Here is a 27,051-nt window from a genome sequence, read left to right as displayed (position 1 = left end):
CTTGACCTCCCAACTGGCTTTTAAGGATCAGAAAAAAACTCATTTTCCAACCTTTGGTTTCTCTTCAGGCTCTGGCAACAGTGGTTTTCCATCTTTATCCTGTGGATGAAATGGAAAATTCACTGGAAATGCAACAAGAAATTTTGCTTTCATATCTGTTCAGCTGTTTGGGGAGGAATTCCAAGATATGAGAGGGACGCCTATTTCTTTTCTTATGTTGGAGTGAATTTCTGCTTCAGATTTACTTTTTAAAAATCAGAGTAAGAAGTTGAGCTGTAAATACCAAGAGACCAAATGTTACCAAATACGATGCAGGTTTACTTTTTAAAAATTAACAACAACAACAAAAAAACCAGTTTTTCCATCCATTTGATACAGCAACAGAATAAAGAAAAAAAAATGAGTTCACTGGCAAGAAAGGCACATCTTGGTTAATCAAAGATTTTAAGGAAGTCTCAATTCTCCACCCCGGTGAGGTTGCAGACCGCACGGCTGTAATACTCTTCAGCTTTCTGGATCTGAGGTTCCACAGTTTAGAGCACTTCTGAGAGTGAAAAGCTTTTCATGTACAAGCATAAATACAAACACCAAAGTAGCCACCCTGTGTTTGTATGCATGATCTCAGATTCTCAATCCTTAGCACAACACAACACAACAGCCTTAACCAAGGAGCCTGGCAGACAGCCGAGCACAGCGATGCCTTCATCTACCCGACAGAAACAACCATCCCCAAATCCTGCCTTCAGCTTTCAGCTGACGCATCCACAGCAAGTGTCCTTCAACACTCGAGACCCGTGACTCTGTGGGGTCTGTGAGGGCTGCACGGCCACTAAGCAGGGAGCCAGGCAGGGGCAAACCACCCTCCAGGTGTCAGGGGCAGAGGAGAGCCCGGGGTTTTCGGGGCTAGGATCTGAGCTGGGGCAGACACGCCTCAGGGTCAAGGGCACCGGTACCCAGGGTCAAGGCGAGTGTGTGGCTGCTGTGCACCGGGCTTTCAACTGACCGTGGCTGGTTTCAGTCTGTACTCGGCTGGGACGGTTTCATCATCTTCACCGCACTTCTCTACTTTTTCTTCTTTAGCTTTCGCCTGGTCAAAGTGGAGAGAGACAGAGAGAGCAGATGGACAACACACATACAATGAGACGCCACTTTCTTTGTGTACATCCTGGTGTCGCAGACAAGGCCAACTCCACGGCAGTGTCTGGAAGAGCTTTGTCCACCACAAACACAAGACCAGGGAGAACAGCTATGGAAAAGGCAGCACAGCGAGGGGTTAGCTGTCATTATTTTAGGAGCCTCCATCTTACTCTGAGAAGGGGAGAGAGAACACGACAAAACCCAGATGACAAGGAGGGAGAAGCGTTCACTGTAAGTCTTGGCTGTGGGTCCACGCGTACATAACTGGGTGTACCTCTTTTAACAGGAAAACCTCCAGTAGCACCAGGATTTCCCTGGACTACCAAACCATTTACAATGAACTTCATTAGAAGCCAGAGCGTAGATCACAGTGGGTCTGCTTGCAGGACGTAACACCTGCAATTTAAAGGACTGCGGAGAGGCGTGGGGCTCCAACACGTACTCATTCGTGCCTCAATCAAGGCAGGGACGGGATCACAATCCATGGGGTTCACTAGTTCACTGATCAATGTAAAAGTATCTGTTGAGCCCACTTAACGAGTCAGGCACACCCTAGGCTTTGGAACCAGTTCTGTTTTCCAACTGAAGCAAGAACTTTCTTCCTGCTTCTTTAACAGTCCCAGTGCCGGCCGACACTGCACACAGAGGCAAGGTAACAGTCCCCAGGGATGGCCGACATGGCACCCAGAGGAAAACCTGCTGTGCAGGGGATCTCCATGGCTAGGGGCTCTGCGGGGTCCCCAGCCTTCACAGTCTCACGCGTGTCCAGGGCCTCTGCGGATGAGGCTGTCCTCCCCACAACACTCGGGCTTGTGGACAGTGTCAAGCACAGCAAGCTCCTTGCTTTTCCCATCTAAGCTTCGTGTCCCCAAAACGCCTGCGTGACCTGGTTTGTTTGCAGCAGGCACAGAGAACAAATACACCTGCTGAACCGAAAAGGCTGTGCATCAGGGGACCACATCTCAAAGTGGCGAGAGATCATTATTTGAAAGGCAGAGCAACTGAGGGAGGGAGAGAGGGCGGGCGGGCGAGAGAATCCCCCACCCCTGGTTTACGTTCCAAAAGCCCACTCTAGCCAGGTTGGGTCAGACCAAAGCCAGGAGCCTGGACCTTAATGTAGGTCTCCCACATGGTGGCAGGGACCCAACTCCTGAGCTATCGCTGCTGCCTCCCAAGGTCTGCACACTAGCAGATGAGTCAGGAGTGGAGCCAGGGCACCTGCCCAGGCACCTCGATATGAGACGCAGGTGGCCTCAGTGGCATCTTAACCACCAGGTCAAGTGCCTGCTCCGCTGTCAGTCATTTTTATGTCACCTTTTTACATGTACTTATCCGAGTTCATCACTCTAAGGCTCTCTCGGTCCTGGAGTTTCAATCACATCTACACTTCCCATGTTTACTGTCTTACTTGATCTCCCCAATTCTCTGTAGAGGGCATGGTGCCAAGTGCGGGTCCCTCACAACCACACAGCACTGGCCTCCTGACCCCCTTGCCCCCACCGAGCCACCCAAGAACCCACACACATTGCCTGGCGGTCAGAGCCGCCATCGCCTGGGCACATTACTTGGTCCTGGTGGACAGAGACGGCTTCCCCTGCTCCCGTGTGCTCTCCGTCACAGAGCTTCTCGCTCCACACCCTGGCCGGGGAGCCCTCCAGGAACGTCGACGACACAAACTGGCCCATCCTGGACCAGGGCAGTTCCAGACTAGGGAGAGCTGCACCGGGTGAGGGTGGTCCCCCTTCCTCCATGGCAACGAAGCGGAACAGGAAGTGACAGCAGAGGTGGGAGCACTGTGACAGCAACACTGGCCACCTCCCCCCTCCTAGCTGATGGGGCTGGGGGGCTCCTGAGGATTCCAGGTCATGTTTCTAGCTGCCACCTGCCTCTGACACTCCCTCGTCAGACACAAGCACCTCTTTCTGCCGCTGGAGGACCAAGCTGAAAATTCTACAGAAACTGACTTCATATAAAAACTCCGCTACACCGGACACAAGCTTGCTTTGGCTCAGAGGGCTTAAGATCTCCGAGGGTAGTGGCTGGTGTTGTAGGCCAGCAGGTCAAGAGGTCGCTTGCGGTGCCAGCATCATACATGGGAGCTCTGGTTCAAGTCTTGGCTGCTCCGCTTATGATCCAGCTCCCTGCTAACTGTGCCAGGAAAGCAGCGGAGGATGGCCCAAGGGCGCAGCCCCTATACCTATGTGAAAGATAAGGACTGAGTTCCAGGCTCTGGCCTGGCCCAGACCCTGGCTGTTGTGGCCACCTGGAGAGTGAACGAGCGGATGGAAGAGCTCTCTCTCCCTCTCCCCTCCCCCACTGCTGTTCTGCCTTTCAAAGGATCTCAGAGACAGACACTCATTAGCATCTTCTAGAAATGTGCAGGAGCTCCAGTTAAGAGCCATTCTATTTCCACCTCTTTCCTCCCGCTTCCAGATGAAGGATCCTCCCTCCTTTTGCATGGCCTCCTTCTTACTGAGCTCCCAGAAACCATGGGAAAATGCAGAGACCACACTTCTACCAGGCCTCTGCCTCCCGTTATCTGCTTGAGTCAGGTGTCATTTAAGCTCCGACAAAGTAGTTGGGTGTTCATTTTAAACACCGGAGCTCTAGACACGTTACAAGATGAGCACTCAGATATGCCTGTTGGTTGCTCACCACCCAGCAACAAACAGCTAAGCTCAGACTTAGAAAGTACGGCGGAGGGAAGGGGAGTTCATCTGACAGCTCTGAGAGAACAGCTGTGCAGAAGCCGTGCACACATGCAGAAGGCGCGCAGTCCTGAGACCGGCAGACCCACATGCTCGGAACACGACTCCAGGATCAGTACCTCGGCCACTTCCTTGATGGAGCTCAGATCCAGCTCAGGTTCTGCCATCCGGGTGCCCAGCGAAGCCGACAGAGCCTCAAGTGCTTGGTCGCTCATTGCATCCTGTTAAAAACACACACACAAATGCCGTGCATGAAAAACAGAGAATATCTCCTGGGCCCGAATGATGCGCCGACTTCTCTGTGAAATACACACTTGAAAAACAGGAGGCGAGCCGTGGGTGGGGCAAGAACTTTGGGAGGGCGAGTTTCTTCGAAGAAGAAAGGAGAAAGAACTTACCGGAGAGTGAAAACTGAAGACAGGACAGGTCTCTACTGAGTGACAGTGCTCCCTGGGTACACGTCACCCCGTACTTAGCAAGCCAGAAGTGTAACTATACCCACAACCGAATGACTGCAAAGCACTCTCAGAGTAAGAGCTGCAAGTCGTAAACTTTCACTACCTCAAGTTTCCTTTCTCTAAAAATCCATCCTTAAGAAACCCTGTCCCCTGGCCAGGCAGCCCAGCCCAGGCAGCGGGGAAGCCCCACGCGGCCCCCTCTCCTCCCAGGACGCAGGGGCTGACGGGTGCAGGAGCTGGCGCTCTGAGGGGCGTGACGCTCACCACAGCTCCGCCCTGCTCCCCCAGCAGGCCAGACAGAACCAGATAACACTGTCCCCTCCCGGAGAGGGAGGCGGGAGCAGCGCTGATCTGGACCGCCTGCAGGTGGGGCTCACTTCCTCCTCCGAGGATTTCTGAGAATTTGGTCACAGTTGACTGTGGCTGAGAGGGCAGAGGCAGTTGGGACGACACCCTCCAGTCATTTGTGGGGCTCCCCCTCTCCTAGGAGACTGGGCTTTACGTTCCAAAGGTGCCACTTGTCTGGTCTTTGCTGTTCTGCGTGCTGTGAGGGCGAGAGCACCCCGGGGGGTGGAACAGAGAACCCTAGGCTTACATCATTGACACGTGCTTTACAGAAACACGCAGGCTTGCGGGAAGGCGATCGATACCACGTCCACAGTAGACCGAACGCGCCCACGGTGCTCCTGGGAAAAGCACCACTGGGCTTGGGCCAAAGCGGCACCGTCAGGCTGTTTGCAAGGGAAGGATTATTTATACCTCCTCCACCTTTCTCTTCTTCTCCTGGGGTGGGGCTGCAGCTCTCATGACTTTGGCCGACTCAGCTTCCAAAACTTCTCCTGCAGATTTCTGGAGAATAAAAAACAGCAAAGATCAGCTTTACAGGGAAGGAGGATGGGAGCAGGACGAATAAGCTGTCACCACTTTGAAGTGCAGCATTGTTTTCTCTTCTTGTGTTTAAGACCTTTTTTTATTTGAGAGACAGAGTCAGAGAGAGGGAGAGACAGAAAGGTTCACCCCAGCAAACAGCCACAACGGCCGGAACTGAGCGGACCTGAAACTAGAAGCTTCCCCTGGGTCCCCAGGCTGGGTGCAGGGCCCAAGTACTTGGGTCATCCTCCACTGCCCTCCCAGGCCACAGCAGAGAGCTGGATCGGGAGGCGAGCAGCCGGGACATGAACTGGAACCCGTATAGGACGAGGCGCTGTAGGCAGAGGCCCAGCCCACTATGCCACAGCGCCGGCCCCACACAAGACGGTTTCTAACATGTTCTCCTCACCGCTGCCTCCTTCCCGGCTTCCTTCCCACTGGCCACGGGAGAGCTGCAGGTGAAGTCAGACGACAGGGCGTCGATGGCATCGTCGGGGCCCAAGGGTGTCTAAAGACACAAGCACCCGGGACTTACCAGCGGGAAAGCACGCTGGGAGCCCAGCAAAGGCAAGCGGCCTCCCTCCGTCACCAACCCCGCCCCCCCCACCCCCACCCCCACCCCCGGAAGTGACAGCCCTGCTCCTCCAACCAGAGACAGGAAAGACATTCACGTCAACTCACCACGGAGTCTGGAGGTGGCCCCGCAACCCCTGTTTTTTTCTGAAACAAATAATTTGAGACATTTAGAAGGCAGACTTGATCCCTGTGATTGGCAGAAGGCACTGCCCAGCGCATGATGGGTCGAACTGTGTCCCCCAACCCCAGCCCACCCCAAATCCCCATGCTAACATCCTGACTCCTATCTCAGAAGGAAACCCTACTGCGTAGAGGGCCTTTGTAGGGGTTACCAAGCAAAGGTAGGGTCTTCAGGGCAGGCCCTAGCCCACAGAGGTACAGCCCTTGTGAAAAGGAGAAATCTAGACCTGGGAGTGTGTAGAGCGGAAGAGGATGTGAGGAGACACAGCCAAGAGCGAGACCTGCAGGATCCCTCCCTTGCATCCCAGAGGCGGCGCTAACCCTCCAGACACCGGGACTCTGGCCCTGAGCCTCCACCAGGGAGAGACAGGACTCTTCCCTCCCTCAGACCTCTGCACCTCACCCCAGGACCGAGCTTCACGTTCTATTTTATTATGTATATAGCACACGTATTTTCTAAATGTTCAAACCTGTGAAGACACTGGAATGAGATTATATTCCAAAAAGGAAATAGTCAAATAAGACTTACCTCCAGAAGTTCCCTGTATTTTGGAGGAATTGTAACTTCTCTTTTACCCAGTTCTTCTATGTAGGTGGAACTCATTGGATCCTGGAAGGAAAAAAAAAAAAAATCATACATGTAGGGGTGGTAAAGGATCAATTAACTGAGCCTATTATCTGAGCAGTCTAAAGCCAAAGCACTATCCCTTCATTAATTTATGAAACTACTGAGATGAAACAGAAATAAAAGTCATTATGAATTCAATAGAAAATTCTGAAATTCTAAGTTTACACAAATATCCACCATTTAATCCACATATGGATTATGAGTTAAATATTACGTAACCTGACAGAGGGCCAGAAGTAGTCTAAACACTAAAGTTGATTCCTTTATTAAAGATATATTAAGTATTTTCATTCTAATGTTCCTAGTACATCCAAAGGGACAGTTAACAACACAAACTTCTGTATCTCCCCAGCACCAATACGATCAGATCCAGTTATTTCCTACTCAGTACCTCAGGGGGGGAAAAGTCACAGCGCTGACGTCTCCTGCTTAGCTCTAATCCATTCCTCCTCCTTTTTTTTTTTAACTTTTATTTAATGAATATAAATTTCCCAAGTACGGCTTATGGATTACAATGGCTTCCCCCCCATAACGTCCCTCCCACCCGCAACCCTCCCCTTTCCCACTCCCTCTCCCATCCCATTCACATGAGGATTCATTTTCGATTCTCTTTATATACAGAAGATCAGTTTAGCATACATTAAGTAAAGATTAACAGTTTTCAACCACACAGAAACATAAAGTGAAAAATAATAGATGATTTTTTAAATGATGATGAAATCAGATCAGACCTATTGTCATGTTTAATCCCAGTGAGAGTCAAGTTGGGAATTGATAAAAAAAAAAAAAAATTTTTTTTTTTTTTTGCCAGAGTGTCTTGGCTTTCCATGCCTGAAATACTCTCATGGGCTTTTCAGCCAGATTGGAATGGCTTTAGGGCTGATTCTGAGGCCAGAGTGCTGTTTAGGACATCCGCCATTCTATGAGTCTGCTGAGTATCTCGCTTCCCATGTTGGATCACTCTCCCCTTTATTTATTCTATCGGTTAGTATTAGCAGGTACTAGACTTGTTTATGTGCTCCCTTTGACTCTTAGTCCTTTCATTATGATCAATTGTGAACAGAAATTGATCACTTGGACTGGTGAGATGGCATTGGTACATGCCACCTTGATGGGATTAAATTGGAGTCCCCTGGTATGTTTCTAACTCTACCATTTGGGGCAAGTCAGCTTGAGCATGTCCCAAATTGTACATCTCTTCCCTCTCTTCATTCCTCCTCCTTCTACCCCATCAGCCATTGCCCTGAACTTTAACCATATCGTATCCTTCCATGTACAGTTGAGCACAAACATTCATTACATCTGTAGGTATCCCATAGACAGATGGCACTACTCTGTATACCTTCAAATGCTACATCAACAGTTATCATACTGTACCAATTACCCATTACTATCACTATCACTATTACCTTTTATTCATAACTAGGTTTTTCTAACATAGCCATGTTGCTCCATGAATAATCAATTTTATGCACGATAGAGCACTGGGATATCCTATCCTCTGGACCAAATCGGTTCCAGTGTCTCATTTGTTCTCGTGATGCCGCCCCCCTGGGCAAGGCTCCCTCCCAGCGCTCCCTCCCCCGCCCACGGCAGACATCCTTGTTAAGGGGATGCATGTCTTCATCACCCACCAGCACACCAGCAATCCGCAACTGTCAGACTTTCAGTCTTATCAGCCTGGTGAGTGCAAAGTGGTTTCTGTTTTCATATCACTTGCCTCATAAACAGGAAGATTATTATTTTACTTGTTTACCAATCAAGTTCTAATTTTCTGTTATCTTCCTCTTTTTTAAAAAAAATTCTAGAAACAAATCCTTTGTTTATCTGTTGCAAAAGTTTTGATCGAGTCCATGATGTGTCTTCTTAATACTGGGGAAGATACTATTTCCCACCTTTTTAAGAATTAGGAACAGGGAGGAACTGAGGGTTGTAATCAGAGAAATCAAAATTAACTCCAGTCATAAAACGGCAAACATCTGGGAGTCAACACATTGTCAAGTCCACTGCACCGAAATCTTGCGCTCAGAAAACTAAGCCTTTGCAGCCATCACGGTCTTCGTTCTCCTGACCACCGAGTACGAATTCTTATAGATACCAAGACCACATACTGAAATTTCTGGTCCGGTGTAAGCTGTGGAATCTTCTTGGGTTTCGCTGGGCTCTCCCAAAGTGTCTATTAAGTCATCCAAAGCAGCATCCATGCCTGACTGGAAGAGACACACAGCAGGGAGCTCAGTGCTATGTCATGCACACCTCACGTTTAACTACAAAAAAAACCCTTTCCATGTAGCAAAATACCAGACTCCAAAATCACTCACACAACAGGTAAGAGACGGTCTCTCACAGACCCTTGGTATTCAAGCCTCAGAGTACACATTCTGGGTTGGAAAGACAAAACAAGTCTGCAGGCAACAACTACATCAACAAATGCATAAGCTCAATAGACAGCTGCCAGTCTAGTGAACTAGCAGTAAAAAGAGAAAAGAAAGTGAGCTCAAGGAAGTATGGCCATGTTGCTATAATCAATAGGAAGAATCTTTCTCATTTGCTGCTCATCAACAGTTGTCCAGAGTTTTATACCAAGAATCCCAATAAAGCTCAATGCAGCACCTCTTCCAAACATAATGCCTTAAAAAATGGGCTGCTGGGACTGGCATTGTGGTATAGTGGGTTAAGTTGCTGCTTGCAATGTTGGCACCCCATATGGGTGCTGGCTCGTGTCCCAGTTGTTCCACTTCTGGTCCAGCTCAAATGGCCTGGGAAAAGCAGAAGTTGGCCCAAGTGCTTGGGCCCCTAGTGCTCATGTGGGAGACCCTGATGAAGCTCCTGGTAGGCCTCATTCAGCCCCGGATGCTGTAGAGTGAACCAATGGATGGAAGATCTGTCTCTCCCTCTCGTTCTGTAACTCGGACTCCCAAATAATAAATAAACCACAAAAGGATTGCTGGGGCCAGCACTGTGGCACAGGGGTGGTTAAGGCCCTGCCTGCGACACCGGCATCCCATATTGGAGCACCGATGTGAGCCCTGGCTGTTCTACTTCAGATCCAGCTTGCTACTAATGCGCCTCTCTCCCTAACTCTGCCTTTAAAATAAATAAATCATAAAAATCTTTCTTTGGACAGTTCAAACACAGAGGATGGCTCAAATGCTTAGGCCCCTGCACCCACGTGGGAGACCTGCATGGTGTGCAGGGTTCCTGGTTTCCGGCTTGTACCAACCCCAGCTGTTGCAGCCACTTGGGGGTGGGGGTGAACCAGCAGATGGAAACCCCCCCCCCATCATTCTGTCAATACAGAAAAAAAATTTGACAGGCAGAGTGGACAGTGAGAGAGAGACAGAGAGAAAGGTCTTCCTTTTGCCGTTGGTTCACCCTCCAATGGCCGCCACGGCCGGCACACTGCGGCTGGTGCACCAAGCTGATCTGAAGGCAGGAGCCAGGTGCTTCTCCTGGTCTCCCATGGGGTGCAGGGCCCAAGCACTTGGGTCATCCTCCACTGCCTTCCTGGGCCAGAGCAGAGAGCTGGCCTGGAAGAGGGGCAACCGGGGAAAGAATCCAGCGCCCCGACCGGGACTAGAACCTGGTGTGTCAGCGCCGCTAGGTGGAGGATTAGCCTATTGAGCCATGGCGCCGGCCAATAAGGAAATATCTTTAAAAATGTATTGCTTTGTATTGTTTATGATCTTTTGCTCACTTGCTCCGTGAAGATGTTCACGAAACAGAAAGGACCTGAAAGAGGTGTGGAGACTTAGAACTGGCAGTTGCTTCCGTCACAATGGGCCGAAACCCTAGTGATGAGAGAGAGAAAGCCTAGGACTGGTTCTTTGTGAACAGGAGTCTACATGCCGTGTTGTGACTCGATGACAAAGGGTCGTTTACAGCGTCTGAGTTCTCGATCCTGCAATAATCTTCGGACTCACCCAGCTGTGGGTGTGCCAGGTGGAATGCGAAATCCGAGACTTGCGGGAATTTCAGAGTAAGAGGATTTTGGGGTTCCTTAGCACTAGCAGTGGCTAGAGAAGCTGTACCGGCAGGAGACAAGGGGGCTGAGGTTTCAGGACTTAGAACGGGGGACCATGTCCCTGATGACGGTAAACAGCACGGGATAAAGCCAGAGTTGTGGTTATAACACAAAATGTCTGTGTGGAAACCACACTTCAGCCTGGTCACAGTAGCCTGGAACAACAGTTTGTGAAAATGGTCTTTAAGGGCCCCCTGGTGCGGCCTGCCTGCCAGATGTCAGAATGCAATGAATACAGAGCACGCGGAGGATAGGGACACCCGAGGTTCTCTGCTCTCTGCCTACCTTTCCAGACGGTTCGTCAGGCTTCGGTTCAGCTAGAGCAGCAGCAGGTAATGACTTCTTTTCTTTCTTCTGGCGGGAGATTAGAAAGAAAGGAAAACTTTGCATATCTTAAATACTCAGTACGATGGTGTAACTGACAACAAAGTTACAGGATCAGAGCACTGGTCCTGGTCGTCCACTGAACACCTGCTCTGCCCAACTCCATGCTGTAGGCTTTGCATCCTTTCCCAGAATTGCTGGAAAAGGGAGGCGGGAAGCAGGGCTCAGAGAGACTAAGTAACTTCTCCCAGATCACACAGTAAGGGACCCAGCCCAAACCGTAATGCACGACTGGCGTGTTTTCATGTTCTTTTCCAGGGCACACGGCCAGTCTTGGCAGCATCCACGAATCCTCCCTGTCGCTGCCACTTCTGGCTGTTACCGTCTGACTGTCTGCCCCCGCACCTCAAGCCTCCAGGTCTGTACACCCACCAGGACACACGTGGCTGCCCGAGCCCCTGGCAGGCGCTGCTGCTACACCTTGGTTTCACTGCAAGGAAGAGAACCCCACCTCCCTGAGGCACTGGGAGGACTACCTAAATGAATCGGTAAATGATGTGCATGGAAACCAGGGTCCGGCACTTGCTAGTAAGCAATACCTAAGGACCTGCTCCTTAGTTAAGTGCTGAAGAAGTGACTGCTGGGACTGCGATGCCGATAATGCAGGGCACACCCCACCCTTCACCCTCCAGCCTGAGGCTGCATGATGCAAAGCACCGCCCGCCAGCTCACACATGTGCCTGCTCAGCTGCTCTCCCCACCTCGCCCCTCCCTTTGCTTGCTCAGCCTTTTTCCCTTCCTCTCCAGGGCCTTCCCATTTGGTTCCCATGGCAATATTTTAATTGCCTTACCAAACACCTTTCTTGGGGGGGTGGGGCTGGCATTGCGACCTGGCGGCTAAAGCCGTGGCCCGCAGTGCCAGCATCCCATATGGGTTCAACTCCCGGGAGCACCACTTTTCTGATTCAGCTCCCTGCTAATGTGCCTGGGAAAGCAGTGGAGGATGACCCAAGTACTTGGGCACCTGTGACCCACATGGGAGACCCGGAAGAAGCTCCTGGCCCAGCCCAGGCCTTTGAGGCCATTTGGGGAGTGAGCCAGCAGATGGATGATCTCATTCTCTCTTCCTAATTCTGCCTTTCAAATAAATAAATCTGAAAAATCTCTGGACACGTCTAACACTTCAATTCAGCCTGTCCAGGATCAGATATACTGAACTTTCTCCCAAATTCCTCTTCTGTCCGCCTGTCAAATGTGAGCAGGGACTCACAGGCGGGACTGAAGGTGTGGGCTCACAATTTAAGGAGGCGCCGACTCTCACATACTCACCTGGCACATGCACAAACCTGACTTTGAGCTCCTCCTTAAATTTCATACCCAGGGTGCCTCCCTTGTCTTAGCAGAGGTTGACCAAGCCAGTTCCACCTGACTCTGGCCCCAGATTAGATTTTACTTGGCATTTGCCCAAGTTGGCCAATTGCTTCCCCAAACCTCAAGACTGTACCCCTTTAGCGCCTCTTGCCCATCACAGCTCTAATGCAGGCTAATGGACTGACTGACAACTCACCCACCCAACCCTGGCCTCGGCCGCCCCAGGTCCACCCGGCTCCCACTGCAGCGGTTCCAGGGGCATCACTCCATTCGCTCTCTAGCATCTCGGCAGCTGAAGCTCTACCTGCACTAACTCCTCAGCGCCTTCCCCCATCTTTCTGCTCCTGTGGCCCCACCACGCACCACCCCCAGTGCTAGAACACACCTTGGGCCCAGAACACATCCTAAACCTTTCAACACCTCCATCGTGTTTGCAAGCCTGCATCCTACAGGGCTCCTTCCATCCTGGAGCTGCTTTCTCAAGGCCTTGGTGGAGCCCCTGGATCAGATGGAAACCCTCCCGTCTCACCCAACAGGTCCCCGTGGGGGCCTTGCTAGTCTGCCTTGAGTGACAGTGCCACCGCTACTGTCTTCTCCCCGTGCCAAGGTGGACTGGCTTTAAGCCAGCACATCCTGCAGAGTTAGCTGTCGGGCTTCAAGCACACTGGGCACGGAAATGAGGCAGAGCTGATCAATCCTACGGAACGGCAGAAGAATCCCAGGCAAGAAAAGTGAAATGATTTGCCACGAGCTCTGGCCAAGTGAGCGCACAACAGAATTCTACACAAGCCCTCTCTGGGTTTTACCCTTCAGCTTCCGCCGACAACCCCGGCTCACGTGGGGCAGTCGTTTGGGGCCAGCAGTTAGGACGTCACCTGGGAATCCTGCATCCCATACAGCAGTGCCCGATTCAAGTCCCTGCTTCTGATCCAGCTTCCTGCTAACGCACACCTTGGGAGGCAGACGTTGGCGCAGGTACTTGGGTACCTGCCACCCATGTGGCACACCTGAATTGAGTTCTGGGACTCACGGCTTTGTCCTGGTCCAGCCTTGGTTGCTGTGGCTATCTGGGGAGTGATCCAAGTTCTTTGTCTACCTACCTCTATGCTTTTCAAATAAAATGAAAATTTAAAAACTTCCTGAAGGGGGCAGGTATATGGTGCAGTAGTTACGCTGCCCCTTGGAATGCCTGCACCCTGTCCTGGGGGCCCAGGTTGAGTTCTGACTCCTTGGCTCTGGCCCAGCCGATTGCTAATGTGCACGCGGGGAGGCAGCAGATGATGGCTCGAGCATTTGGGTCTTTGCCACCCAAATGGGAGTTCCAGGCTCCCGGCTTTGGCCTGGCCTAGCCTTGGCTGTTGCAGACATTTGGGGAGTGAACAAGCGGATTGAAGATCTCTGCCTGGTCCCCTCCTCCATTCTCTCTCCGCCCCTCTGCTTCCAAATAAAATGAAAACAAAACGTGAAACCAGACATAAAAAAATACCGGCTGATTTATACCTTAAATTTCATTTTTCGCATTTTAAAATCTATTCTAGCATAGCCAATCCTCTGTCTAAAAGCATCCATTTTTCCACCCATTCATCACATGAAGAGAGGGTGCCAGGAAACAAGAGATCTGTAGCAGCATCTTTATGCTGGGCATTTTCATTTGGCATGTTTTGTAAAAATGCTCGTCTTTAAGGCGATCTGCATTAGTGCAGACACAATGAGGTGTGCAGGGGACCCTGATGCTCCAGGAACACGTGCCGACTGCCCCTTCTCCCAGGACTTCCCTCAGCATCGGGCTTGTGGCGGGGGGGACACGTCCCCGCTACATTAGGCGGGACTATGCGTCCCCTCATCCCTGCTACACTAGGCGGGACTATGCGTCAGTATTCATGCTTCCCCTCACTTCCATTTCCGTCTTCTCACCAGGCCAAGGCGTGCACCTCACGTGCCCAGCCCCGGGGGCGAAGCCGCTCCTCCCACACGGGGACCGATGGGCCCAACGCGCACGGCGCATGCTCTGGAAGGGCTTGCGGGGCCTCCTGGGAAACCGTGCTGACGTCACTACGCAAGGCGATTCTCTAGAATCGACATGGCTGGGGTCAAGGCTGAAGGCGAGAGGAATGCCGACTCGCGCGCTCATGGGAGTCTCACTTGCTTTATTTAGTACCCCCAGACGCACGAGAGGCCGGATCTGAGCCAGCTCGCGCCCCGACTCTCGGTGTGGACGGAAGGCCTCATCCTGGCCCCTGGCCAGCGCTCAGTAAGTGTTTACTGCCCATTGGAATCTGAAAATCATGCGGACGTCTTATCCACTCCATGCCCTTTAAATGCATGGTGCTGATAAAGCTTCGGCTCTAAGCGCTGCCCAGCAACAGCAGATAAGGTATCCGGGTCCACGCGCCGTGTGAACATCTCCACTGCCTCACTACTCACCGGGTCGCCTGCTTTGCCAGGTGCTGCCGTCGTCCCAGCAGCGACGCTCTTCCCACCAGCGGGCTTTGTGTCCTGTGGTTTAGTCTAGGAGTGGGGACGGAGTATGGACAAGGCTAAGTCTGAGTGACTGTTACCCAGCTGGCGAGTTTCAAATGTCACCAACACCTGCCAGTCTGCCCGGGGGACACAATGGGAGAGAGAGGTTTACTGGCTTCCGCTGCATTTCTTACAATGCTGGGGACCACGTGATGCTGGACAGGGACCGTGCAGGGAACGTGAACAGGTGTTTCAGGCCGAGAAGGCACTGTGGTAAAACTAGCACAAACACCAGGTGTGGTGGCTCCAGCCAAATGCAGCCATGTGAGCCCACTGTTGCTAGATAGTCCACGTCAAGAGAAGCTAGAAGTTAGGATCCTATGTGAAAAAATATTCTGATTTTAATTCCTGGCAATTAAAAATAATTCTTAGGGCCAGTGTTGTGAAGCAGTGGGTTCAACCACCGTTTATGATACCAGTATGCTGTAACAGAGTACAAGTTCCAGTCCCAGCTGCTCTGCTTCCGATCCAGCTCCCTGCTAATGCTCCTGAGAAAGGAGCAGAAGATGGCCAAAGTGCCTGGGCCCCTGCGACCCACGTAGGAGACCTGGAAGAAGCTCCTGACATTAGTCTGGTCCAGCTCTGGCCATTGTGGCCACTTGGGCAAAGAAACAGTGGATGGAAAATCTTTCTCTGTTCCCCTCTCTGCCACTCTGCCTTTCAAATAAAGACACCTTTAAAAAAATAACGTTAATACCACTGTAAGCCAAACAAGCAATAGACACACGTGGATGCACAGGTGTGTGGGCTTGGCATGCAGACCCTGGTGAAGCAGGCCTACAGGCCTACCCGCTCCCTCCCATGGCTGCTCAGGGAGAAAGCTCTTCTAGACAGTTAACTGTGGAACTGTGCAATCAATCCCCGACTGGGAGCCCGTAAGCTCTTCTCTCCCTCTGCAAGCCTCTAAAACCTTGTAGACTTCCACTTGGAGACCCAGATGAAGCAGGGCACCCTTCCCCTGGCCCAAGTGCAGAGGGGTCTGGGGGGGCAGCCTCCCTCCCAGGATTCCCATCTGTGAGATGCTAGAGCCTCCTGCCTTGTGGGTGGGGGCTGGTCACCGCGGGGCACTGGCAGGAGGGGGACAGTGTGCTCCAAGACCCATCTGATGCCCTTGCCAAGCCCGATTTCCACAAGCTGTTTGCAAAACCCACCATCTGACAGCACCCAGTCACTGCAGCACAGCCCACGATTCAGTACCATACGACGTGGGCAGGGAACCGTATGGAATTGGCTGGTTGACGTGTGTCTCCCTGTCTGTCGCCCTGCCTTCTTTACCTCTGGTTCTGTTGCTTTCGCCGGTGTCACTGGCTCCTTCGATCTGGAAGCTGTCTTTTCATTACGACCATGCTTGCCTTCTCCATCCGATGCATGCTTATGTGTGCTTTTTGGCTGAAAGCACACACATATGTACACACACACACACACACAAAGAGAGAGAGAGAAATGCTGTTAACACGGCTGCTTTAAACAGAACACACTTTTTCCATATAGAGGAAAAACTACAACAGTAGTACTGCTTATGGTTTTGAGTTCTGCAAATCTAAACGAGTGTGATGCCAATGTGAAAAAAAATTCACTTTAGGGACATTTTAAATAGTGCAAATCCTCCATCCCCGAAATCTACACAAACCACGGAGTAACATATAAACACCAGGATTGCCTCACACTGGCAACGTTTTAGCCAAAACAAAACCAAACACGGACCACCCAGCCATCCTGCAGGGATTGGTCAGAAATGTGAGAGCTCTTACCTGTACCACGCCTGGAGCTGTCCCCCACCACCCTGAGTCCCGGCCACCCTCGCTCACCTTGGTGTGTTCCTTTGGCTTTCCTTCCTGGGCCTTCTTTTCATGATCCACAGGTGGCTGTCAAGTTTAAATGATCAGAAACTCAGTGACTGACACACAGGAGTCCAGGCTTTCCATAGCTCCAGCCAGGCTCAAGAACAAAGTCCCGACGAGGTCCCTCTGCCTCTCTCAGGACAAGTCCCTTCAGGCCAGTTCTTTCAGATCCAGAGGGGCAGGCATGAGCCGCGCGGCCCACAATAACCTACTAACCACCTCCACTAATGGCGATTATCAGGAGAAAATGTAAGATCAACGTTTTATCCAGAATGATGTTTGCAGAGACGTGCGTCTCTCTACAGTACTGTTTTTCAGGATGCGTGCAGATGAACTGCTCACCGCACGCCTGTCTACAGAGACGTCAAACGATCAGCGTGACAGCTGACTGTGACCGGGAACCCCATCCTAGAAATTAACGGAAGTCTTCTTTCCCAGGAGACAAAGAACGCTGCCTTCTCTTCAGTGTCGCGAGGTACAGGTTGCTCCAAGTACAGGAGATCATACCACCAGGAGCCCCGTTCTCCCGACACGTGATGGACGGCCAGGGCACGGGCGGGGGGACTACACGCCAGCTTGCACCCTAACTGCCGGAGTCTTCACTTTAGACTGCACTGAGCAACTACTATCCGCACTGGCCACCAGGGGGCCTCGCGCAAAATCAGACAAACCTCACCTCTTGCCCCTCCTGCATTTAACTGGACTTCAGCCCCAAGCCAGCGGACACGGGTCCAGCAACCCAGGTGGGACCGGCGGGATGCACTCACAGCCTCCTTGGCGAGACCTTCCCCACACGGCTCCTGCTGCCTCCCAGGAACTGTCACCACATTCAATGCCCTCCTCTCCTGCCCCGTTCCTCTGTTTTGTTTCAACAATTGCTCCCCTATAACACATCTGGATTTGGACAAAATGCCTTCTCAGACCTACTGTTTTCATGTATAAAACCTCACATATTTTAAAAGATCATATATCGGTTTAATCTGCTAAGTATTTTATTTATACTACTCTATACAGTCATATTCAGAAAGGTAGTCCAAGAAACTAGATCTGCTGATAACCCCCTCGCTCAGCAGCACCTATGTAGCAGCCCGGTTATTCATCATTATTGGATTCTGAATCACCCACTAGCAGACTTGAATCATTACCTTAGTTGATTGTGACTTCTCAGGTTCTGTTTTAGCATCCTAAATGAAGAGGACAAAAAAAAAGATTGCAGGTTTTCTTCAAAAAGGAAGCGATGTCTGATTATAAAGTTCGTGAGTTATGTTTGACTTTGCATGGAACTGTCCCCCTTTTGATAAGCATACTTAATACCCCTTACCCTTCAGGCTGTAACTGACATCTTACCTCTGGTGTTGTCTATTAAATTATGTAAAATTTATTAGCTGATATTGCAGTTAACAAGCACATGAAATAAAAGCCTTCCTCCTTCAAAGCCATTACCAGGATCTTTTTAATCAAATACTCACCACAGGTTTTGTCTGAAATAATGGGATGATGACAGAACACAGAAAGCAGTGAATCATGTTTTAGTGCTAGCATGTGACTGACAGGTGGCTGGGCCTATAGAAAGCTTGTGATAGGGTGGGAGGGGTCAGCGAGGTGACCATTAGTAAGCAGAGAGGGCCCAATGCGAGACACACTTCACCTGTCTTCTGTGTCTTTTCTTGCTATGAGGATGTGGTCCTTCCATCTCTTTGCTGATTGGAACGGCCTAATGTTAAGAGCACAGCCCTGAGTGTAATTTTGTTGTCTGACAGTCAAACAAGTAACATGTATAAGAAGGGCTAAAGGAATAAACATGCAAAGATCTACTTGACTCATCCATGGTGGCTACAATACATCTGCATCTGAGGCTGCTTCACAAAGTTCACAACAGATGGAATTAAAATATATGGATATTTTGGTGTAGTTAAAAAAAACAAAAAACACAAACAAAACAACTTGCATAGCTTATTCCTATTACACATTCTCCATGAGGCTTTTGAAAACCTCCTGTGTAAGTGCCTACAAGTTGCAGGCACTTAAAATCTTGAGTCCCACACAAATATTAGTTTGGGTTTATATTGTTCAGTGAAGGCAGCTATCAATGACATTAACATCTGACTCCTTCCCCTTCCCTTCCTTCTCTGTGCAGTGGCTACCTGAGTCGTATTTTCCCGCCTCTGTTCCCAGTGTTTGGTTATGGTGAAAAATAGTCACAGATGTTGTCAAAAGTCTCCTGAAAGTCTGTCAACACAATCTTCAAAGAACTTTGTAAACATCCAGTGTGTGGGTTTTTAGGGTACATGCTGTATAGGCTTAATCTAAAGTTCTAGGAATCCTTCCAAAGAAGTGGCTGGATTTTAGGATGATTCATGTAACATTTTACATAGTTCTGGTTACCCAACCCAAAGTTATCTGTGAGAAAAAAAAAAAAAAAGGGACAATTCTTTAAGTATATACATGCGCCCTCCCTGTGGGTAAGAAACTGAAATAAGGTTTGAAGAATTTCATATCTTTGAAAAACTCAGTCTAAGGTTTTCTGTCATTTCTTTCCCTTTTATCTACTTGGCACTATTGGCACAAATTCTACTTTTTTTTAATTCTATTACCTAAACAGGCTAAAGTCAAATATCCTCTTTTTTTTTTTAACTTTTATTTAATGAATATAAATTTCCAAAGTACGGCTTATGGATTACAATGGCTTCCCCCCCACAATGTCCCTCCCACCTGCTACCCTCCCCTTTCCCACTCCCTTTCCCCTGCCATTCACATCAAGATTCATTTTCAATTCTCTTTATATATAGATCAGTTTAGCATACATTAAGTAAAGATCAACAGTTTGCTCCCACACAGAAACATAAAGTGAAAAATAGATGATTTTTTAAATGATGATGAAATCAGATCAGACCTATTGTCATGTTTAATCCCAGCGAGAGTCAAGTTGGGAATTGCTAATTTCTTCTTCTTTTTTTTTTTTTAACAGAAGATCAGTTTAGTATACATTAAGTAAAGATTTCAACAGTTTGCACCCCCATAGAAACACAAAGTGAAATATACTGCTTGAGTACTCATTATAGCATTAAGCCTCAATGTAGGGCGCATTAAGGACAGAGATCCTACATGAGGAGTAAGTGCACAGTGACTCCTGTTGTTAAAGTCAAATATCCTCTTAATTTATCTTGTTTTGTGCTTACTAGTTTGTTCATGAACTTGGTTTCCTTCCCAAAGAAATGTTTTTAGGAGAATTTTTTTTAAAGTTTTGGATCCTTTCTCACCGCATCCTTGCTAAGGAGTTTCTGTTCTTGCAACTATCTGCTTTTGAGTTTATGCAAATATAATTAAATAATAAGTAAGCCAACTGGTATTGTCGTGGTTGGAGTCTATTAATAGCTCCCAATTTGAAATATGGCAAACAAGAATTTGGGGGGGGGGGGAGGGACTCTACAGCACAATTACTGATGGATGCTCACAGACTCAGCAGCCTATAATGCAATAATGCAATATGCATTTAATCAGGTAATCACTAAATTTATTCCCAGTAGTGGTGGCACTGAACATAATAGTGATAACAATAACTAATGCCTATCACCTGTTTGCTGCCAGAAACCATTTTAAGCTTATGTCAATTCAGCCCTTGTAACTTTGTAAGAAAGCTGTTACTGGGGCTGGCACTGTGGCACAGCAGGTTAAGCCGTGGCCTGCAGTACTGGCATCCCATATGGGCACCGGTTCAATTCCTGGCTGCTCCACTTCTGATCCAGCTCCTTGCAAATGCTCCTGGGAAAGCAGCAGCAGATGGCCCAAGTGCTTGGGCCCCTACACCCACGTGGGAGACCTGGAAGAAGTTCCTGGCTCCTGATTTTGGCCTGGCACAGCCCTTGCCATTGCAGCCATTCGGGGAGTAACCAGTGGGTGGAAAAGCTCTATCTCTACTTCCCTCTCTGTGACTTTGCCTTTCAAATCAATCTTTTTAAAAAAAAAGCTATTATTATCATTTTCCTGGTGAGAAATTGAGGTTAAAGAATTTAAGCGACTTCCCAAAGATACCTGTGATGGTCCTGGGGTTTTGTGTTCTCAATTTCTGCTCTGTTCTCTCTCCATTATTGGTCAACAGCCCACTCTACTGGGCATCTGCTGTGGGACAGCCACTGTCCAATACATGCGCCTTACAGTCTTGTGAGATAGCTGCTATTAGCACCTTCCTCCAAACTACATGATAAAGAATCTGAAGCAAAGTAGGCCACCCAACGTTAAAGTCAGCATAGAACCAGGCTCCGAGTCAGACTGGCTACCGTACTATGATCCTCGGTCCCCCATGGAAGTCAGCCTGACTAGGAGTGATCTGATCTTCCATCTCACACCAGCAGGGTGACCACCAATTGACTAATGTTCTGGGCCAAGAGATACGGAACACTGACTGGTTAAGCCACTGCTTGCAATACTAGCATCCCGTATCAGAGCATCAGCTCCACTTCCAATCCAGCTCCCTGCTAACACACCTGGAAAGGCAAATAAGCTCAAGTGCTAGACACCAACTTGGAGTTCTTGGCTTCCAGTTTTGACCTGGTCCAGGCCTGGCTGTTGCAGTCACTTGGGGAGTGAACCAGTAGATGAACTATCTGTCTCTCCCTCTTTCTCTGTACATCTGCCTGTCAAAGATAAGTGAATCCTAAAAAAACATTGATTGAGACATACCATGCCCCTTGAGAGCTAGCCTTTTATTTGGAAGGTATAGAACATGTCAGGATATGGGATGGGTATTATCTTGAATTAGCGTCCGTCTTCAAAGCTCAATTAATTGGAGGCATGAGCTCATGAAGCTCACGAGCATCTCCAAGAGGCAGCTGGTTAGTGTAACTGTGCGGAGCCAAACACTGGCACGCAGAAGAGAAGGAGTTTAATCAGAACAGTGGGACTGGATTCCACCAAGGAGAGACACTCCAGGCCAAACATGGTCCCGAGTCAGCCTGGTGACCGTGCACTACGTGCATCTTATTTTGGTCTCTTTCTCTCCTACGATTCTCCCTTCCCCTGACCCAGAGGACTGCCAGAAATTCCCATGAGTAATGCTAACTGATGGCTGATGGGGCTGCTGACACTTGCTATAGAAACAGGGCACGCTGGTCTTCAAGCTAAGCCACAGGGTATTCGAATTAGGCAGCGGCTTAAAAGGAAACCAAGAGAATAAAAAGAAATCCTCTATTTATGGCTCTCCTTTCTGTATCTTTTAGTTTTCATGGGCTCTAAGTTCAACGAGAATTGCTTTTTGGAGATACTTCTATGGTCCGTTAAGATTTTAAAGGATTAAGAGTTTTAAAGATTAGGCGTGATATAAACAAGTGGTGACAACTAATAAATTTTGGATTATGTATATTTTAGAAAACAGTCAATATAAATGAAAAATACACAATAATGTAATTTTTGATTCAAGAAAAATATAAAAATTGAAATGCGGGGCAAGTGCTTGAACGGCGTTAAGATGCCTCCTGGGACGCCTCCAGCCTACGCTGGAGTGCCTGGCTTTCAGTCCTGGCTCTGCTTCTGATCCAGCTTCCCGCTGATGCACCCTGGGAGGCAGCAGGTGCCTGGGAGGCTCAGGTACTTGAGTCCTAGCCTCCCACATGGGAGACAAGGATGGAGCTCTAGGCTCTGGGCTTCAGCTCTGCCCAGCCCCGGCTGCTGTGGGCATTTGGGAAGTAAACCAGAGGATGGAAGATTTCCATTAGTCTCCCTCTCTGCCTCTCAATAACAGTTTTGAAAAAATTAAAATGAATGCTAAAGGATTTCAAGAGTTTAGATAAACAGATAGCATCCTTCCAAATCATGCAATACTCAAGGAAAACTGTTCAAGATGGGGCCAAGAATCCACGCACAGTACTAACTTATGGTGCCCTATCCCCTGGGGTGGAAACCACCGGGACATTATAGAAATACGGCAGCCAGAGAACAATAGAAACAAGAACAATTTAACAATAACAGAGCTGGGCTAGCTCTTAAAGGCACTGAGGAATGCTAACTCACAAGCACGGTTTGAGAGCATTTTGAAAATGCTCCTTCTTTAAAATGTCCCACCCTGAAACCCCTCCGAGCATCAAGCCTGGATAACATGGTAACTAGGGGGAGGGTTCAGAGCTGGGCTCACCCTACGTGGCAACCACAGTCTTTTATTTTCTTTCTGAAATGCCATAAAATAATTAGTAAGTCCCAAAGAGAGCTGGATGAAGGGCTGTCAATCAGATGGTACCCCCACTTGACTTAGATTTCAGAGAGAGACTTCCGGAGGCATCCAAAATAACCAGCTTCTATTTCATTCTTTCCCCAGGTTCAATTCCTACAACACCTTTCTCATTTTTACAATGGGTTTTAAACGTCTAGAATAATACAACCATTTTAGCAAGACTTTGCTTTCATTTTGATTCAGGAAAAGCATACTTGCAGAGATTATCTTCAATTGAAAACACTCAAGTCTAGGGCCAACAAAACCTCTGGGTGACTGCTCGCCCTTGACCGATGTACAAGTGTACGGGTGATGTCTCAGGTGAACCCTGGAAAGCCGAGTTTCCAAAGACCCCTGCAGGCCAGGAAGGAAATGTTTATTCCCATAACCGAAGCTTCCTGGGCCACAAACTCATGTGCCTACCCCAGTCTACGTTTTTTTTTTTTTTTTTTTTTTTTTTTTTTTGACAGGCAGAGTGGACAGTGAGAGAGAGAGACAGAGAGAAAGGTCTTCCTTTGCCGTTGGTTCACCCTCCAATGGCCGCCGCGGCCGGCGCGCTGCGGCCGGCGCACCACGCTGATCCGATGGCAGGAGCCAGGAGCCAGGTGCTTTTCCTGGTCTCCCATGGGGTGCAGGGCCCAAGCACCTGGGCCATCCTCCACTGCACTCCCTGGCCACAGCAGAGGGCTGGCCTGGAAGAGGGGCACCGGGACAGAATCCGGCGCCCCAACCGGGACTAGAACCCGGTGTGCCGGCGCCGCTAGGCGGAGGATTAGCCTAGTGAGCCGCGGCGCCGGCCCCCAGTCTACGTTTGATTTGCTTCACAGTATGATCAGCGTAAAGTCGCATTCGCCCAAGTGGACCCCGGAAGGCTCCCTTACCTTGGCTTCTGCGGGGTTCATGCTGAGCGACTTGCTGGCTGCAGCAGAGGAAGCTGACACCTGGAGAGGAAGGAAGCAGAAGTCTGACTCCACAAGCCACACAGTCCCCCAGGTCCCCTCCGCCACACTGGCCCTGCTTTCCCCAATTTACAGCACCATGCTTACAAGCATTCAGCACACGGGGGCACTGGTCGTAGTGAAGACACCACTCGGGTCACCCACATCCCATGCTGGGGTGCCTGCATGGGCACCTGCTCAGCTCCCTGTTCCAGCCTCCTGCTAATGCACGTCCTAGGAGGCAGCAGGTGATGGCTCAAAGCAGCTGGGGCCCTGCCACCCATGTGGAAGACCCAGACTGAGTTCCCCGCTCCTGGCTTCAGTCTGATCTGTTGTGGGCATCTGGAGAGTGAACCAACACACAGGCCATCTCTGCCCGTCAAATCAGCTTTTAAAAAAATCCAGTAGGTGATGCTGCCTAGTGGGTACAAAACCAGATCAGATGAATTTCAATTTCTTTTTTTTCCTTTTTTTTTTTTTTTGACAAGGCAGAGTCACAGGCAGTAAGAGAGAGAAACACAGAAATAAAAGTCTTCCTTTCAGCCGGTGCCGCGGCTCAATAGGCTAATCCTCTGCCCGCGGCGCCAGCTGTGGCAGCCATCAGAGGGTGAACCAACGGCAAAGGAAGACCTTTCTCTGTCTCTCTCACTGTCCACTCTGCCTGTAAAAAAAAAAGAAGTCTTCCTTTCTGTTGGTTCACTCCCCAAATGGCTGCCATGGCCAGCGCTGTGCCGATCCGAAGCCAGGAGCCAGGTGCTTCCTCCTGGTCTCCCATGCGGGTGCAGGGCCCAAGCTCTTGGGCCATCCTCCACTGCACTCCCGGGCCACAGCAGAGAACTGGACTGGAAGCTGAGCAACCGGGACTAGAACCCGGCACCTATATGGGATGTTGGCGCCGCAGGCAGAGGATTAACCAAGCAAGTCCCAGCACCAGCTCCCAAATTAATTTCAATTGTGCTATGTAATTTTAACAAGTTATTTAAATTTAATGGTCTTCAGTTTCCCATTCATTTTTCCTCATTAGATAACAGTAACCTGATAAGTTCCTAAGAATGATTGCTTAGTACATAAAAATGACTCAGTAAACATAAGTAACTTTTAGAAAGAACATGAACTTTGAAACATAACAGGATTCTGTTCAGATCTCAGCTCTGCCGATTACCAGCTCTGATTTTGAGCCTCAGTGTTCCAGGCACATACAATGGGCCAATAACATCTCTCTTGTAGGGTTGAGGTCATGTGTGTAAAACACCTCGTTAGTGTAAATGCTCATTAAAACCACCAGTGTGTCACTCTTAACAAAGTGTGCAAATGCACTGGTACATTATTACTCGAACAGTCTAAAATAATTACTGGTGCATTATGTTTAATAAAGTATACAAAACGCAAGGAACAAGGACCCCACTCGAGGAAACAGACTAGGGTAGTCAGGGATGGTCTTTCGGGGTCGTGTGAGAACGAGAAGGGGGAGACGGTTGCAGTGGGGGTTCTGCCACGTTGTGTCCCCCCCTAGGCTCCGGGGAGGGCAAGAGGGGAGGAACGGGAACTGAACTATTCCAGGAGCACCTTCCCAGGCTGCACAGGGGTGCTGGGATCCGGCCCCGCGGTCTCATCACCTGTGCCCGTGGCGGCCCTGCAGGGCCCGAGGGCCATCCCTGCACTTCACTCGTATCCCGCGCATTAATATGCCATGCACCTTTCCTCTCTTCACAAATTCCAGCCCCGGCGCATTTAAACCTCCTGAATGTTGCAGTCCGCTGGGTTCTGGAGCCCGGGGATTCCATCTGGCGAGGACTGCCAGGAAAGTGCTGCTGCCCTGCCAAGCCGCCTGGAGAAGCCCGCACTGGGGACTGCTCTGCGTCTCTCCTGCCGACCTTGAGTCACTTCCGAGGCTGAGTCAACCAGGAGCCCCTCCCTGCTCCTCCCTGCCCTCCCCCACCCTCAACACAACACCACCACCCAAAGGTGTGTGACTTACACACAACTCTGCACAGCTAGAATAGGCTGTACAGATTTCCACTCAAACTCGACAGGTTCCCCTTCGCAATACCGCATTCCTTCAGTGACTCACCCTCCCCCTACAACCGCACAGAACCCCATAGAAAGCCAACACTCTGCGTGAACTCGCTTTAGCTGGAAACCTTTAGGAAAACATCCGGATATAGCCAAACGTCCACACAACCTTAAAGCCTTGAGTTCCCCAACCTGCCTCACTGATCCTACACAGGAGAACGCTTTCAAAGGCCTGCCAATGCCTACAGTGGGCTCCTGGACCCAAGCCCGGAACACGAGGCACTAAGCATTTTTAAGGGATAAAGAGAGTCCCCCAGGCAGGAGGCCAAGAGGAGCACTGCTTGCCTGCGGACCCTCCAAGCTGGTCCCCAGGGCCGATTTCTAAACCACAGCCCCTCTCTGCAGGGCTACGGCTCACCATGGGGCTGCCAGTTCCAGAGTGCAACACTGCTGCTCACGCCGCCGCCAGAACGCCCCTCCGAGACCGGCACCAACAACGGGCCAAAGGGCACAGCAACAGCGTGTTCCCTCTCCAGGGGCCCATGCGGATTTCTTACTCTGCAGCATGAGTCACCAGCGACAAACCTGAATCAAGGCTGAAGTCAGAGCGACACGCAACAGAGCCAAGGTGCCTTGGTAAGCCATTCTCCGCCCACCCACCCATGTCCTCAGCTGATGGAGAAAAAGCAATGAGCCAGGGGCTGAGCACACAAAGCGAATGAGGCCCAATCACAGCTCTGGGGGAGTGCTGCACCCAGTGACAGCAAGTGCAGAGCGGGAAGAGGGACCTCAGCATCGGGCCCATCTTTTTTTTTCTTTTGACAGGCAGAGTGGACAGTGAGAGAGAGAGACAGAGAGAAAGGTCTTCCTTTCCGTTGGTTCACTCTCCAATGGCCGCCACGCTGGAGCCAGCATATTGTGCTGATCCGAAGCCAGGAGCCAGGTACTTCTCCTGGTCTCCCATGTGGGTGCAGGGCCCAAGCACTTGGGCCATCCTCCACTGCCCTCCCGGGCCACAGCAGAGAGCTGGCCTGGAAGAGGGGCAAGCGGGACAGAACCGGCGCCCCCGACCGGGACTAGAACCCGGTGTGCCGGCGCCGCAGGCGGAGGATTAGCCTATTGAGCCATGGCGCCGGCCTGGCCCATCTCAATATACCAATCTGGATAAGGGAGCAGCTGCAGGTTAGACAGCAATGATTATTCAATCCTTGACGTCACCAATATCATAGCTTACTTTCCCGCCTTGGTCAACAAAATCTCT

The 27,051-nt window shown here is 50.0% G+C and overlaps 1 protein-coding gene across 1 annotated transcript in view; it reads right to left on the bottom strand.

Annotated features, from left to right (window-relative positions):
* The window catches only part of CAST (calpastatin), a 67,574-nt gene that overhangs the window by 23,086 nt on the left and 17,437 nt on the right, over positions 1-27,051 (bottom strand). The window contains 15 exon segments of the mRNA NM_001082270.1: positions 52-99; positions 1,004-1,087; positions 3,965-4,066; positions 5,063-5,152; positions 5,583-5,681; positions 5,855-5,893; positions 6,459-6,539; positions 8,669-8,767; positions 10,867-10,935; positions 14,701-14,784; positions 16,072-16,185; positions 16,605-16,661; positions 17,783-17,821; positions 18,286-18,351; positions 23,721-23,780. Of these exon segments, the coding sequence (NP_001075739.1) occupies positions 52-99; positions 1,004-1,087; positions 3,965-4,066; positions 5,063-5,152; positions 5,583-5,681; positions 5,855-5,893; positions 6,459-6,539; positions 8,669-8,767; positions 10,867-10,935; positions 14,701-14,784; positions 16,072-16,185; positions 16,605-16,661; positions 17,783-17,821; positions 18,286-18,351; positions 23,721-23,741 (1,092 nt within the window). The 5' untranslated portion in view covers positions 23,742-23,780.

Source organism: Oryctolagus cuniculus, chromosome 14 (genome assembly GCF_051225735.1).
Source record: "Oryctolagus cuniculus isolate XC-2025 breed Fujian yellow rabbit chromosome 14, ASM5122573v1, whole genome shotgun sequence".
Lineage (NCBI taxonomy): Eukaryota > Metazoa > Chordata > Mammalia > Lagomorpha > Leporidae > Oryctolagus > Oryctolagus cuniculus.
Note: the sequence above shows the minus strand (reverse complement) of the source record. Positions and strands in the feature narration are given on the sequence as shown.